Here is a 17,339-nt window from a genome sequence, read left to right as displayed (position 1 = left end):
GTTAATTTTCTGTTCGGACGCCAGACTGGTATGGAGAATATCTGTTTGTGAAGCGGTGAAAAGGATTGGAGATAGAAAAAATGAGTAGGGAGTTGGAAGTGAAAAGATGGAAGGAAAGCAGGAGGGAAGGAATGGGAGTGAAGAAGGTATGGTAACCAGCATGTGAACCTCATTCACCATAACTACAATGCTGAGTGCATGTTTTTTAGATAATCCAACGCAGCTGTCACACTGTTTTTAGAAAGAGATGTTGATTTATTTAAATGAACAATTTAAATGTTGGAGCTTAAATGTCAACAAGAAATGCTTCAAAAGCTGAGCACATTTAATGAAAACCATCGGTATGAGTGAACTCAGTCTGATTACACATGACAATGTGTGACTGTCTCATGGCAGTCAGTCCAAATAGAACAGACAGGCTAAGGTGTTACACTTTTCTTAAAGCTACTGCTCTCTGGTCATTTGCCAACTTGTCGATTAGTTATGAAGTTTGAGGGTTTTCCTACAGACTGAATCCAAACCCTATTTTCGAGTAGCTTCTAAATTGTAAAGCTGTCACAGCCGCAGTGTCCGCACTGATGACATAATGACTTTTGTTTTTGTGTAATGAAACCTGTTGGGTGACTTTCTTACTTCATGAGCTGCTTTGGCAGTTTGGGATGATTTAATTAAAAAAAAGAAGCATTGATACACTGATTACCACGGCAACAGTGAAAGGTTTGATGTTTTGGTGAGGGTCGACAGCTATTTCAACCTTCAAAATCCTTTTTTTTTTGTGTGTGTTGCTGATAAATAGAAAAACCCAAATAAATGTAAAGATTATATAGCTAATGTTATATTCAGGTTGGAAGCAACAAATACCTGCAGCCTGAATATGTGTCTGTTGCACTTAAATGCAGAAGCTGCTGTGGTTTAATAGTGAAAGCTGACAAATGACTGACATGACATCTGGCTGCTGTTGTACAGCTGTGTGTTAAGTCTGTTTGTGTCTCTCTCTTTAATCCAGTGGAGATAATTCAGGGGCTAATATGATTTGAGTGTTGGCCATCAGACTGTTGCTGCCACAACAAGCACAAGGCAAATATTTAATAATTTGCTAAGCTGATTAAACAATTAACAAAGCAATTACTTGTCCCATCTAATGGCACTAATTTGTTGTTTCTGACAAAGGTGGTCCATCCGTAGAGCTGGAATCCCTTAATCAGCTGATTAGTGCTGGAAGGAATTTTGTTTGTTTGTTTGCTTTCGCTGCTTTTAGACAGGAAGCAGGGTTTGGGACAAAAGCAACTGGATATGCAGATGAAATATCATCTGTCAAACCAAGTGATCTTGATGTTTTCATCGCCTTTATGTTCTTTTAGCTGGTGTGACAGTGTGCATTGCATTATGTGTTTGTTGTAAATGTTTGGTTGTTTGAGCATCCCTCTTTTTTTCATTTAATTAAAACAATAAAAACATGATCGACATGAAATAAAACTGAAAGCTGAAGGATTTCAAAGAAACTTTGAACCTGTTGGTAATCCTCTTAGTATATGAATAGCTGCGATGTATGTGTACACATTGCCTGACTATCTTTCTCATTCTCTCTTACACACACACACACACACACACACACACTCAGAAACAGGTCCTCTACTCATGTAGACAAATTCACCCTTACACGTGTTTTCTAATTTCCCGATGATTTGATTAGTAGAGCTTTAACTTTCTGCTTTTAGTTTGTTGTGAAATGTTTACCAAAAAAAGGACATGCTAGCATCTAACTGTGTGTTTATGTCTTTGTGCATGAATACTGAACAAAAAATGAGGTGTTGGAATATGTGTGAAGTACCCCAGAAATGCACCCTGCATTGCACTGTATTCACTGCCGAAGCAACCCAAGAAAGTCAATCTTTTCCTCCACCTGTTGTTTTTTGATCAGGGCATGGCGTTGGTGTTTGCTCCACTGCGAGGTGAAACTCTGACATTGTTTTGTCAACTGGCCCAGCAGTCTGGATTATACGTCTCTCAACACCAGCAGTATGACGCTCAGGTCTGGGATGTTCACTTAAAGGTAAGAAACATGTCCAAAAGACACTCATTCAGCATGACTCCATAGCTTCCTGCAAAAAAGTAGAAGACATTTCAAGAGAGATGAGTCTTGTATGCAAGCATAGATAGATAAATAGATCTTTATTGTCAATGTACAAGTACAGTGAAATGAAGATGGAGCAGACCAATTAGATGCTACAAATTCAAACACGAAATAATAGAAATAAGATTAGGATTAACTTAAAAACTTGGTGTTGAAAGAATTAGTTGCTTTTTTTTTGTTTATGTTGAATTATCACCAGGGGATGGGATTTTGTGGTTGCAGTGGGTGCACCACATGTGTGCATGTTGACTGTTAAATCTGGCAGACGTCATTTAGGAAACTGTAAATAAAACAAAAACTCCCATGAAATTTGAATCCTACTTCCTCAAAATCTTGAAAACCATCTTGAAAACTGAACTTAAAAGATGCAAATGGCTTAGGCACATGTCTGACATTTATGAAGACTTTATGAAGATCTCTGTTTGTTTCCTTCTCTTTGTTTCACTCATTTCTACATATACTATACCTCTGAAACATTTCCGAAACTATGTGTGAAAATGTGAGTATGAAAAAAAGATAACATCAAATGGACTCTTCTTGCTTTGACAGGTGGGACAGAAAATAAAGACTGCAGACTAATTCATTTTCATTTCGTAATGGTGTAGTTAAAAATGGCTTTTATTAGTATACATCAACTTGCCATGGTTTAATTTACTCTGATACTGTGCTCAATCCACCAATTCTGAGAGAATTTAAGGTAGTCAGCTATCTAAAATAAAAAAAATCTGCCCATCTTCCAACAGAATGCAACTGAATCAAGGGCTACTCAGATAAAGGACAATCAACTATCAAGGGATAAAAGAAGACTAACATTTTGACACTACTGTGTCTTCATCAGAGTCAAAAGTCATTAGAATCATTGAGCTCCGGCCTTCTTTTATCCTTTGAGATTTTAAGGTAGCTTGCTTTATAGTTAATTTTGATCTTGAGCTCACCAGTTATCATCGTTTTACAGTTAGTGCAGGAAGCCTGCCTCAAATCTGCATTTAAGTTAAAGTATAATTTTGTAAAGTTTAAATATTGTTAAAGACAAACATCAGATTTTTTCCCTCTACCTCTCCATCTGCTTGTCTGTCTCTCTTGTTTGACTAAATAACGTGTACCTAATGTGCTCGATAAGAAGAATAGAGAAGAGGGATTTTGGGTGCTCATAGGTGTGTATGTGTATGCTTTAGAAGATAACCGATGCAACTCAATAAGGAAATTAGGTGTTATTTCTTAGATTTACTGCTTCGATGTGAAACTTCAGGACACTGTCCTGTAGATACAGATATTCAGCAACTGCTTGCAGGAAGGAGGGGCCATACTGGTGTTGCAAACCCCCACAGAAAATAGTGGCCTTGAATGCCTTTTAATCTGAGAAAAGTATGAAGATATATGTTGTTGAAGATATGGGGCAGCTGTTGCTCAGGAAGTAGAGTGGTTCTCATTTAACTAGAGAGTCACTGGTTCAACTGACAACTTCTGTTGGGCAAGATACTGAACCCTACATTGTCTTCCAATGTGTTCCTTATCAGCAAGTCGGCTCAGCTTAATGAAGATAACGTGAATGTCAATATTAAAATGATATGATATGATATGATATGATATGATATGATATGATATGATATGATATGATATGATATGATATGATATGATATGATATGATATGATATGATATGATATGATATGATATGATAACAAATGGTGTGTGTTTGAGCTAAGCCCCAAAGAGCCCAAATATCACATTGAAAAGATGAAAATGTAGCGATGGCCACAGATCAGTCCCGTTTTGGATGAACTCAGAGTTTAATTAGAATTTTCAGTGGAGATTAATGTAAAATGTTTCTGCATTTGGCAGACACTTTTATCCAAAGCGACTTACAGTTAGGCAGATAGGATAAGGAGGTCTTACCTTAGGGCCCCTGCCAGTGGCAGCACATTTCATGCAGGCGATTTGAACCCAGGTCTCCCACATAGAAGGTGGCAAACTTACCACTACACTATCCAGTCCTGAAATGCTGAGAATGCTGCCAATGTAGACTACTGGACTGGTTAAAATAGAAACAAAGCTGTTTGGGCCACCGCTAATGACAAAACCACCTTTCTATGAACGCACAGCTTGAGATTAAATTAAAATGACTTTATTGTCATGTAGTCACATGAAATTATTCCTCCGCATTTGACCCATCCAGATTGGCACCTGTTGAATACACACATGCACAGGGTCACACACTCATGGAGAAAGATGCCATACACTGGAGCGGTGAGCAGCCAGTCACAGTGCCCATGGAGCATGGGGGCTAACCACTGAGCCACGGCTGCCCAAAATGCCCCACAGTTTTCTTTACTGATTGTTGGAAATAAAAGAATGAATATCTTTAGTCTTTTCACTGTTGGAACCATATGTTTGGTAAACATATTTTGGTTTTAGTTTGGTTGTCACTGAATTGAGGCCTCCTGTCCAGCAATGAAGCTTTTCCTTCATACCATTCTGTGACAATTATAGGAAGAAGCCTGTGGTCTGCATCCTAAGCAAAAATGTATTTAGTCATCATGATAAAAATGATCTTTGATTCAAGAAGATTTAAAAAATTAAAAAACTCTGCTGCTGCTGCACTGTTGTTTCATATTTAAAGACACATCAGAGCAAATCAAGCTGTCTTAACCTGCCATTGTTACAATAGGAGAGGGAAGAAAAGAAAAAGAGTGTGAAAGAGTAAGGAGCGACAGAAAGCACAGGAGTTGGCTGTGTTAAAAGAAGTGGTGTCCAGCTGTTAACTCCATTACACACACAGCTACAGAAGAACAGGACAGCAAGGAGTGGGCCAAATTGGTGCGCACATGTTCACCCGCTGTACACTGGTGAGACAATTGAACAGAGTGGACATTAAAGTGCCTGTTAAAGTGGCCAAAACCTCAGTGAGAAAGTAAATCTGACTCCTTTTCTTTTCTGCTATTTGCCCCTCACCAACTTTAGCATGCACAATCAGCCTTACATTCTACTTCAAAGGGACTCTGGAAGCTTTGTAAAACACATTGAGAATGAACTTCTTTATAGAGTGGATTTACAGGATATTTTCTCGTGTTATAATCCACATATTAGATTGTATGCGTGCAGCTGGAGCTATACTGCCTTGTTTAGCAGGACAATATCAATTTGTTAGAAGTAAATCACAATTGATATTTTCTTAGTCAAGCTTAGCACAGTAACCATTTGATGACAGTCAGAGAGTGGGTAAACATATTGTCCCATGTGCTCTACATGATTCCTGTACCCTTGTGTACTCTGAGCTTTTAGGAAATTAGGAGATATTGGGTAAAAGTATGAATTCACTTTGAATGGGAAAATAAACCAGTCAGAAGCCAGTGATAAGTCCCCTCAGATCAGTCTCGTAATTATAAGTTTATTATATGTCTATGTAAAGATATTCAGCCTTTACCTAATTAGAATACTTACAATACAACACAGACAAAAAAACATTTGATTACAAGTGAACTTCTGCAGTGAAAATAAAAGAATGTATTCTATAAGTTAAATCAGGACACATGGACAAAATGGTTCTCAAGAGCTGTCAATGGTAACACAAACACAGATTATATTAACTAATATAATATAATTGATATGATATAATATAATTCTAATGGCATTGAAAAGAATGTATTGTTGTTAATACAAGTGAATGAATAATTATATTCAGGATCAAGAAGAAAAAAACCCTCCGTTTAGTTTTCAGTACATCCACTCTATGATATTACATGCAAGCTGGTCACAAAACCAACAATAATCGTGATAGTCGCAGTAATATGTAACAGATCGCACTCAGCACTGTCCTGTGAAAAACAACACATCAGCCTAAAAATGTTACATTCTGTAATCTTTCCATAAACTACAGCTCCTAACAGTAACACTGGATGAAAACCTCAGTATTCGAGCTCTGTCACCCTGCAGTCAGGACTGAAATGCTGCTGTAATCAGACGAGTCTGGGTCCGTCACATCACGCCACTGACAGTGATCATACGTTTTCAGTCGCAGGTTCAGCAGAACACAGGCCTCGGTTTTCTTCAACAGTGATCAGGGATTTCATGCATCTGGACACTGAGGTTTTCATCCATGTAAGGTCTCTTTGATGCATCCTTAAATGCTGATGACTTTCATGTAATGTTTGGTCCAACTTTACAGGGATGAGAAAGAACAATGTTGTAGCTTCAACCCAAACGGTTCTTTATTTCCACTTGTAAGACGCAGAATACAAAGATTTGCATCAGAGTTATTCAAGAAAAAGGTGGTCCATTCAGTGGTCCAAACTGGGCTAATCCAGATACTTCCTGGTTAATTATGAGTGATACCATCCTCTCAGTCTACATGCATTTCCCATCGGAAGCCAGATTGTGCTCTGTTGTGTCCCTCCAGCCATTTTTCACCCACACCCATTTCACATTATTACCCTCAAGTTGGCAACAGAACTTTTCTGTGGCGCATAGGTGCATTTAGAAAATGTTTTTGGTAAAAGTTCAACAGATTACAAAAATAGATTACTTATAGATTAAAATAGATTACTTTGAATATAAATGCGTATAATCACAGAGTCATGCAATTAAAATTTTGACAGCTTGACAGCCAAATTAAAGTAATTACCTTATGCAAGTAATCACAAGAGATATTGTGCAGCTTTAATTGGTATAGATGGTACATATGTGTTACATTATCAGGCTAAGAATCATAATTATTGTCATTGTGAGAATCTGCTGATTGATTATTCCATTAGTTAATCATTTGTTTGGTTTGCAAGGATTTGTATGATGCTCAAGGAAAATCCCATAAGAGTTTTTATTTTGTCCAAATCTCTAAATGAACAAAGTAATTAACAGCAAGAGCAGCAAAAACATCCATTCAATTATGTTGAATCATAAAGATTTTGTATTTTCAAACAACAATTTAAGAGGATATCAAAAAAGGTTTCTAAATAATTTAACTGAAACCAAGATTTTCACCTGTAGTTCTATATAGAATTAAATCCATACGAAAACATTAGAGAAAAAAATCATGAGCTTGTTGCACTTTGTAAGAAATCCTGTTTGAGTTATACTTAGAAGAAAATGATAACTCAAACAGTCAAACAGTCAGATAAATGCAGTAAGATAAAAAGAAAAAAAAGTGCAAGTTAAATGACAGAAAGAAAGAAATAAGTACCCTCTCTGTGATTAAAGTGAACGCAACCATGTCTAAAATTTTAAAAAGGTTCAACTTTGTTATAAAAGGCTGTGGAGAGAATTGATTGGTCCTCAAGGCTGCAGACCACAGTCACCAAATAATTCTCATGGTTCAGCACCTCAACCGCTTGAGAAAATTGCCACTCAGGCCCAATTTGCTTGTTGCTTGACAACAGTGTGTGTAAGCTGGGAATTGAGAAATTTAATTTGAAATAATGTGGGGCACAAAACCGTCATTTCAAAGTTATGCTCTCTTTTTCCTTATTTTCTAATGCAAGGGAACTGTCTGATCTTTTGGCTTATGTTTTAAATTCACTTTCTCTGAGAAAAACACACATACTGTCACACATTTTATGCATACTCAGTGGGGTCAGGTGGTGTGTGTGGATATCAGGACAAGTTGAAGTGTCCCCCTCACATCTAAAAGTGATTAAGTCTCCTCTGCTTATCTTCTGATGAACACTGTGAATTACCCCTCTGTGGATTTTGTGTGTACGTGTCTTAGTGTGAGGTGCCCGACTGACCAGTCTAGACTCACAAACACACACACACACACACACCTACTGTGGACACAGCTAAGAAACGAGCTATATCACATTTTACACAGCCCAGACATCTCTCAGACAGCATATTGGCCAGACATTACACACAAACAAACAGCACATGATGATATCACAAGGGAAACATACACTACCTCTGTGCACACACATGCACATCCAAATGAGCAGCTGCTGCTCATTTGCACAACAGATTAGCTTTCTTCAGCTAAATTTGCTTTCAGCAGGAGGAATCACAACAGAAGAGAAATGCATATCAGAAATGACAGTGGGCCACTCACCGTGGATTTTCTTCCATGGTGCTTGAAATAATCAAAGATATTTCCACCAGCATGTGAAAGTGTTTGCAACACTGAAAACTAATGGTTTCTGTTAGATATTAGAAAAAGTTTCAGTCAATTTTTTTCCCTTGTTATGATCAAATCAAACATTATCTTTTTCAACACGTTATCTTACAGCATCATTTTAGAGAAATAGAAAGGGTGTAAGAATGTTTTCCTATAAATCCAAAAAATTCAAAAATAAGATAATACAATTAATTTGTTTAGTAGACAGTTGTCAAAGCTTCAACTGTGCAAAACAAAATCCTCTGCTCTCAGTACCTTATGGTGGAAATGATACATTTATTATTGTAAACCTTTATGATCATTGTCATTGTGATTTGATTCTACAGCCTGATAATACCGATTTATACCTTAATGTCAAGCTAGCAACACACAATGCAATGCAAATCTAAACTCTTAGAGATTTTAGTACAGCTGTATCACATAATGAAGATAGGCAATTTGATATACATCAGGGCTGGTGGTTAGCACTGTCACCTCACAGCAAGAGGGTTCCAGGTTTGATCCCGACCTGGGGCCTTTCTGTGTGGAGTTTGCATGTTCTCCCCTTGTATGCGTGGGTTCTCTCCAGGTACTCTGGCTTCCTCCCGCCATCCAAAAACATGCATGTTAGGTTAATTGGTGACTCTAAAGGAGTGAGTGTGAGCATGTGTGGTTGTTTGTCTCTATGTGGCCCTGTGATGGACTGGTGACCTGTCCAGGATAGGCTCCAGCCCCCCCCTGCGACCCGACTGACGGATTTGACGGTATAGAAAATAGATGGATGGATGATATAGTTTGGAGTTTAGTACTTTCCTTCTTCTCACAGTAACACTTAAGCTCCTCCATCTGATGCTGTTACACATGCAGTAGCTTTCCTCGATGTGCCAGGTTCAACACGTCAGGTGTGATTTTTGTTTGGAATACACAGCCAGCCTTGATGTTTGCTTTGCATGTGTTTGTGTGTGAAGCAGGGGCAGAGTGTGTTTTTAGCTGTTCTCTACTGTCTCTGAGCCCCTAACTCGCAACTCTGCAGTTTTCCAAACACACACACACTTTCACACTCTGACACAAACTCACTCAAGGGACTGCCGACAGCAGGCAGGCAGGCCGATGTGCAGTGGTAGTGTGTCTTAAGCACCGTGTGCATCTGTGTGTGTGTTAGATTGTGAGTGTAAGGCGTGTGCTGGGACGGGCAGACAGGGCTAGCGCGTTATCCTCTTATCCCCACTGTTGTGGAATAGAGAGGCAAGCAGCTGGAGGGACTGCAAGCAGCCTGATAATGCCAGCGCTATTTTCTAACCCGCCATCTTAATCTTGTTACTCAAATGGTTGTGAAGAGAGAGTCATGAATTTTAATTTTACTCAAACGCACACACTCGGGCATACATGTGTGTGCATGTGTACATCTCCCGTCTCACATACATAAATAGTATCCCCACTGTGTCCGTGCCCTCTGCCTCCCTTTTTCTGCCTCCCTGTTTTTCTTTCCATTTTCTCTCCCCCAGCTGCCTCACTACCCCCTTCCTCATCCCTCTTTTCTCTGACATATCTTCCTTCTTCTACACTATCACTCCCTCCGCTCCCCTCTATCTTCTTATTTCCTTCATCACGACCCACTTCTCTATTTAGTCAAGCCTGTCCTTCTATCCCTTCTTCTACTCATCTCTCCATCCACCCAATCCCTCATTCTCCATTTCTTAATCCTGCAGAGAGAGACCGCAGACATCCGGTTCATCCATCCCTCCCTTGTCTCAGAGCCACCTCCTTCTTCTTTTTCCATCTTGTTCGCTTTTTTTCTACACATGCAGGGCAGTGAAGAAAGAAAACTGAGCAGGGGAGGGATATGGAGAGGCAGAATGAGAGAAGGTAAAGGCTAGGGTGAAAGTTGTAATAAAATAAATTACTTGCACCTTGGAAAGTGGGGAAAAAAAGAATAGATTGTGGGGGGTGGGGGGATGGCAGGTTGGGTTGAGAGCCGATTTAGCCAGCCACCCATGAAGCTGATTAGGCAGCCTGCGATCAGGAGGAACAGCTTTGCTTGTTAAACTTTTCACCTCTATGAGCTCTCAGCCTTCACAGTGTAAGCTCCCTCCCTCCCTCCCTCCTCCCTCTTCCTTTCTGTATCCCTCCTTCTCTATCCCTCTTCTGCTCCTTCTATCACTTCCTTCCTTGTGCCTAGTAGATTTTGAATGTGAATGCCGGTCACTGTCTTCATAGCAGGCTTAGCACTGGGGGCAGGCAGCTGCCCCTCCACGCCCAGCCACCCCCCGGGTTGCCTCCTCTTGCTGTCTTTACCATCCTCTCCCTCCCTCATTCTCTCTGGAGGTCAGAGGTTCAGTCACTGGGCGAGGCCTGGAGGGATGGCTACAGGAAGATAACACACATAAAGGGCACTGGGGGAAACAGGGAAGGACTGAGAGAAGCAAGAAGCAGACACAAGCAGTTTGTTCATATTCAACAAAAACGAGAGAACCCAGAGAAAAAGGAGAATGAGGAAAGATGATTAGAGTGAGGACTTCACACTTTTATGGCACAAGATGTGGCAAGGACATATGAAACAGGAGAGAACTGTGTCAAGGAGGAAAGTGAAGCACAACCCCAGGTAGCCATTTAAATAACACACACCTTCTGATTTACAGATGTTGAGACACTGTTGACTCTATGTAAAAGAAATGGTCAAGACCACCACCTCCTCCACTTTCTCCTGTATTTACCTTATCATTTAAAGCTACTTTTGTATGTATGATAGATAGTCAACACTACTTGGTGTGTATGTGCAAGAAAACATTTTTCTTGCACATATGAGTTTTTTAGGCCCACCCTCCTTTTTAAAGCCTCACATTTTAATTTCCCAGAGTAAAACATTACCATTTTAAACTTTTAACCACAGTTATGTGTAATGTCAACATTTCTCATATCATCTTATTCTGAAGCACTAATATGTGCAAAGACAATATTTAGTAACGAACTTTAAGCACCTACTTTGTCAACAAGCTAACGAACTTGCGTTTAGAGGTTAGAGGGTTGTTGGTGGATTAAGGTGACACACCTTCACCATGAGACAATGCTATTTCAGTGATTTTTACCATGAGTACTTTGCTTCTTATATAATCTGAAATCCTTTTTTTTTTATTTTACCTCTAATTGATTAGGGCTGGGAAAAGATCATGGTCTGGTGTAAAATACTGATTGAAAAATCCTTCCACAAGGTACATCGTATAGCTTGGTCAAATTTTACTAGCAAAGCAAATCTGATGTGATCTTCTGAAAGGCAACAACGACAAAGAAAAAAATCAAATCAGACCATACGTTACTTGAGGTTGTAGCTCTATAGTAGAAGTAGTTGTTCTAACTTGAAAGAAACCTTTACGAGTAATAAACGGCAAATGCAGTGGAAATCCAAGAGAGAATTGGAAACAACTTTAATCTATGGGAATATCTGGGACATCATACCTGGGGAATTACGTGAGATTTCTTTTGCCTGCTTGGACTGGAAATAGCCGACGACTTATTTAATTTTATCTTTTTTCCCGTATTGCATGTCAAAGCTTAGTAGAATTTTTTATTTTATTTTACCCTTTTCTTTCACCTTTTCTTATTCACATCTTCTAAATGCAAATCAAAGTGGAAACCCGGCTTATGACAATGTGGCAGTGATGCTGTGTTTTTCCATGCAAAGAGTATTTAACATGCGAGGGGATGTATTTTATACAAAAAAGTATCAACAAAGTGAAAGACAAGGTGCAACAGTCACAGAAAATTACAGTAAATCTAAGAAATGAATCCTTATTTGCCAATTGTTTACAACATGTTATAGTGTTTATGTATTCTGTAACTCATATACTATCAGTGGGACAGTGCCAAATTGTCAGATTTAATGTAAAAGCGCCTATTCTACGGGTTTGTGAATGGGATGCCAAAGGGAGGACCCAGTAACTCAAACTAATAGATCATTCTAATATTTTCTCTCTTTTGAGCTGTTTTTGGCTGGTGTCACTTCTACTGCTCAAAGGTTTGCTCAGAATGATGCTACAGTGGTTGCCCTTGGCATCACATATTGCTGCTGGAGGTGCATCTCAGCACTGATGCAAAATTACAGCTTGTACCTGTCTTTAAGACTGACAGTTTTGACAAAAACAAAAGAATTTCACACCCTAGAAATAGGAACAGAAACAGGTATTACAGGAAAGTAATTTGTTAAACATACTGCACTAGTTTTGTGTTATATTTTAGCTAAATAAAGCAAATGACCTGCTGGGATGATAGATTCATGGGATATACCTCAGAGCAAAACTTTCAGTTTGATGAAGGTATAGATGTTTGCCTTTTAAGGTTGAATTACAATGATGACCTCAACCTTATGTCACAGAAGTAGATTTTGTTCATTATGTTTGTGCAGAGAAAGTGTGTAACACATGAACAACTAAACATTGCACAGACTCATAAAATCATGATTTTCACAAGTGCCCAAAACAGCCCAATTTGTTGGAAACACAGCTCACAGTCATCATTTGAGTTTGCAGGGTAAGTAGGCTTGGGTCATTTGCATACCACTTACATGCCGCTGATGTAAGTGGATTTGGGAACGGTCTCAGTTTCTGTTTGTTGTGAAGAGTACTTTTCACTCAGTTCTCTGTCCTATTCTTGCTATACACACACACACCCACACAGATACACACAAACACACGAACAGTCCCACATCCTCACATGAGCAGACCCACTAAACTCACTTTCCTAAGCCCCCTGATCATTTGGCCAGGCTCTAAGTGAGCTGATTAGCTGGTGCATGCCCAAACTGCAAAGTCTGTTTAAAAGGGCACTCAGTTGGCATCTCACGGCGCACCTCACACAGCTGTGATCGTGATTGGTGTTCACATTAAAACCTAAACAATGTCTTCTTTAGTAACTATTTTGGTTACTGGTTATTTTGATAGTTTAATCATGACAATTATTTTTCAGTCCCAAATAATGCCAAATTCACTAATTACCTGAATGTCTCAAAACTTAGAATGAACTGGATACATTTGGGGTTCTTGGTAGTGAGAAATGTGAAAGACGGAAGGAAAAATGGGACAGAAATTTCTTACTATTTTCTGAAATTTTACAAACTAAGAAATATTTGAGAAGAGCTTTTTTCAGTTGTGATATGCAGATGAATGTATTGAGGTGTGAATCTTTATGGACGTTAACTAATGATCCCTGTTATTGGGAAATAACTGAATCAGTTTCTATTCTGGTCATCTTCATCGACATGCGCATCGACCTTCCTCATCCATTTTTCATGTCGGGTGTAAAGTTTGACAGTTTTTTGTAGAGTGGAGTCAGAAAAAGAAAGAACACTGAGGAGGAGAGTATGTAACAGAGTAATTAAATGAAAATTATGATCAGCCACATCAAAAAGATAATAAGATTAGAGAAAATGTCTGCCATGCTAAGATAGCATAAGGATTTCATTTCTGTGGTTGTCTTTTTAGTTATTGTGTTTCTTGCTTTGTGATTTCCAGATGCTGAGCGAAGGAAAGCAAGTGTACGATGAGAACCTCCATTATCCTCTCCTCATCACCTTGACCAAAGGACCTCAATCTGTCAGCCATGCTCAGTAAACCAAAACAAGTGAGCCCTCGGCTATAAGCATTACTCTACTCCACATTTTAGCATTTGGATGAGAAGTGGGATATATTCTGATCTGTTATGTTTTAACCATCTGCCACAAACCAAGAAACTGGTCACTCAACCAGTCAGCCTTGTAACCTGCTGATCAAACAAATAAGCTCCAATCTCTGTCAAGGAATATGAACCACATAGCCAAACTGTCAGCGAAGTCACAAATCAGTATTCTGCCGGATAGTCAATTATCCAACATGGCTGTTAATTAGCCTATCACCCAGTCATCATTTCAGCCAACAAAACTAGCTGTTCAACCAATCACTGTTAACCCATGCCACTGTGTTTCTGGCCTCAGCATGGACGCCAGCTTTAATTCACTGAATGACACAGTGTGGAGCAGCTCACAGTTTCCTTAGTTTCCACCTTTAATTCATTTTAATGCAACTGTTTCATCCCAGTCAGAAGTCAGTATTAAGAACTCAATTTGTGCGACTTAAAACAGTGCATTAACACATTAAGACACATTCACAAGAAAGATAATTTGTTGCTTCCCAGGAGCTACAGATTGTATATTACACCATGTTATTGCCATAGGCACAAATAGTCCCCATTACATCACACTGTGATTCATTTTACTCAACTCCTGCTACTCAAACCGAATGACAGACTGACTTTGGTTCCTTTTACTTCAGTTGTAGTTCATTTAGATCCCCATTAGCTTTTGCATTGAGCTTCCTTTGGTCGTTGCCTTTCTGATGACAACACAAAACACATTCATATGAACTATACACGCCAGTATGATATCATAACTCATATTTGTTATATTTACAGTACAGAAAAAATAGAACAACAAGCTCTGACTGAATCTATTATCCTTTCACAGACTTATACCATTATTTCACTTGATTGTACTTGAACCTTTTTACGTCACAACATTATCAGCTGATAAAGTTCTTTTGTCAAATAATACTCTTTTAGCATTTTTTTCCAAACCATGTATATTATTTTGTTGTGTAATCTGAATTGAGAGAAGTTTCTACTCTTAAATTGCTCAGAATATAACTATATTTTGAGCAAATGCAGTCTTGACTTGTGGCAAGTGGAAACAACAAGGTGTTGAATTTTCTTATGGTGTTCAAGTCAGCCTCAGATCTACTGTGTTAGCTGTGAGGATTTTAAAGTGAAGCATCCATTTGTTGGCAATCAGATCTTGTAAGTGCAGCTGCTCTAAGTCTGAACCTGAAGGAATCATGCAAGGGTCTTCAGACATAGACTAACACATAGGTTGTAAAGTCTCTCACAGTACTTTTTGTATTTATTGACCCTATACTGTGGAAATTATTATAAAACAAGTGTAGTTTACTGTAATGAATTTGTGTGTATGTGTTTCCAACATAGATGTCATTATTGACATCTAGTGTGTAAATGCTGACATTTGACATAATACCTTGATTTAAACCATTCTGTTTAAGTCAGCCTTTCCACATATACAGCAAAATCATAGTTTCTTGCTTTTGAATGTCACATATCTGAGTTTGTAAAGCAAATGAAAGATTGCCTTTTCCTTCTTTTTACTAATTTACAGTATTCCGAAAGAGCATTTGCTAAAGTTGGCAATGAGCTAAATCAGTAAAGTATAGCCACAAAGTATCTATTGCCACAATGACCGTAAATAAACAGTAAAAGTATTGGCAGTTTGCATCTAAACATATGAATTTACAGGGTCTCCAAACAAAGGGAAATGCACTTTTAACAGGGGTATGTTGTTGCCACATCTAGTGTAGATAACAGGTTAGAATTTGAGTCTCTGAATCTCCTATTACCCTCAAGAGCATTTGCTCCTTAGTTTTTATGATAAATCATGCTGTTTTTTATCAACTAAATGTTCTCAGGTGTTTTCTCATACATTAATATGTTAATCTGCTTCTTTATTTGAAAATAAATCAGCAAGTGTCAGTGGGTCAGTTGTAGGTGCAGCTAGTAATGGGACTTCATATTTCACTGTGATTTATTGCTGTGCACAACAGCCAAGAAGCTATGCAGTATCTCCCAGTGGTTGCTGTTTGTATTTCTCATATTGAAGATTATCCACTTTGGAAATAAGAATGTAACCTCAGAAAAAAAGTTCAGTTATAAGTTTGGTCTCTTTGAGAATTTGAACTGAATTGCTAAAGTTTAACTATTAACATTTAAAGGCAGACTTGTCATGAGATTTGCTGTATTTGATATATCTGGGCTAACATATAAACACCCTCCCCACTGTGACTGTGTGCAGTGACTTCATCACTGTCAAGTGTGACATCACCAGCAGCAATACTAAAGTTATTTTATAACACCTCAGCACCTGGTATCACTGGTTACACTGACATTCCCGTCACATTGCTGCTTGTTGCAAAATCACTGCCTCAGTTAATGACCACCCTCAATCTGCTGTGATGTCACACATTCACATGGTGATGCCGTCCCTTGTATCATGATGATATTAACTTTCTCTGTGACAACAGACAATAACTTCTCAAAGTCAGCATTACTCTGCGACTTTCATGTGATCGTTAGTTGGATTTGCTGAATAGTATGTTCAATAGTGAGAAATCCAGTAATTAGATCAGGATCTGATGATTGCTCAGGCTAACATGATATGGGCAGTTTCCGTGAATTGTCCCATTGCATTGAGCAATGTCTTTGCTAATTTGTTATTCTATTTATCAAACAAAATATATGTAGACGCCATGTTTACATATTTCTAAGATCATTTTCAAGTTGACCTTCTCTCTAAAATGTTCATCATGAGCATAAATCCAGACATTTTCTACGATTAGGTACATTTAGATTTGATTCGAGGTCAACAGGATCATGATGAGTCCCTTTATACCTTTTAAGAATACTTTAATTCAGGGCTTGTGATCGCGTGACACCATAAACACATCAACACATTGAACCAGTATTACCTGGACATGGCCTCATATTGTGAGGTTCTTCAATGAGTTTTTTAAATTCCTTCTGCTTTACTGTAATGAAAAATGAGTTGAATGTTCAAGTTCTGTTGGTAGATCTGTTTTTGATGAGCAAATAAAATAAATATCTTTTCTTCGATAATTTTGGACTTTTTCTCTCTTTTAAATCATCAAAATCACTTTGTTCATCATAATCTAAATTATTTTTATCATTTCAGTATTACAAAAGAAGACCTCTGTTGCGATGCAGATGTCTAAAGAATTTCTGTGATGATTTTTTTCCGTTTGTTTCTTTTTAAATATTTTTTTTCTTAAATTAATGCCCAGAGCTGCTTCTTAATACTCACAAATGTAATAAAGTTTTCCTCAGACCCAGATCATCTGGGCCTTGGTTTCGAACACAATGGCCTCCTGCAGGCTAAGCTGGTCCCAGACAAGGTAACACACACAGATACACACACACATGTGCTCACACACATACATGCATATCTAGCCCAGTCAACAGTCTACCCCTCCACAGAGAGAGGGATAAAGGAGGGAGGGAAGGCAGTACACAGCAGCTAATCC

The 17,339-nt window shown here is 38.5% G+C and overlaps 1 protein-coding gene across 2 annotated transcripts in view; it reads left to right on the top strand.

Moving 5' to 3' along the window:
- camkmt (calmodulin-lysine N-methyltransferase) overlaps positions 1 to 16,914 on the top strand; it is a 116,081-nt gene extending 99,167 nt beyond the window's left edge. For both annotated transcript variants that reach the window (XM_072390692.1, XM_072390691.1), the window contains 2 exons: positions 1,922 to 2,053; positions 13,716 to 16,914. In XM_072390692.1, the coding sequence (XP_072246793.1) occupies positions 1,922 to 2,053; positions 13,716 to 13,814 (231 nt within the window). In that variant the 3' untranslated portion in view covers positions 13,815 to 16,914. The remainder of the gene's footprint in view (positions 1 to 1,921; positions 2,054 to 13,715) is intronic.
- The last annotated feature ends 425 nt before the right edge of the window (positions 16,915 to 17,339 follow it).

Source organism: Leuresthes tenuis, unplaced genomic scaffold (genome assembly GCF_036924035.1).
Source record: "Leuresthes tenuis unplaced genomic scaffold, fLeuTen1.0.hap1 SCAF_8, whole genome shotgun sequence".
NCBI classification, from domain to species: domain Eukaryota; kingdom Metazoa; phylum Chordata; class Actinopteri; order Atheriniformes; family Atherinopsidae; genus Leuresthes; species Leuresthes tenuis.
The sequence above is the reverse complement of the archived record's forward strand: the minus strand, read 5'-3'. Positions and strand labels throughout refer to the sequence as shown.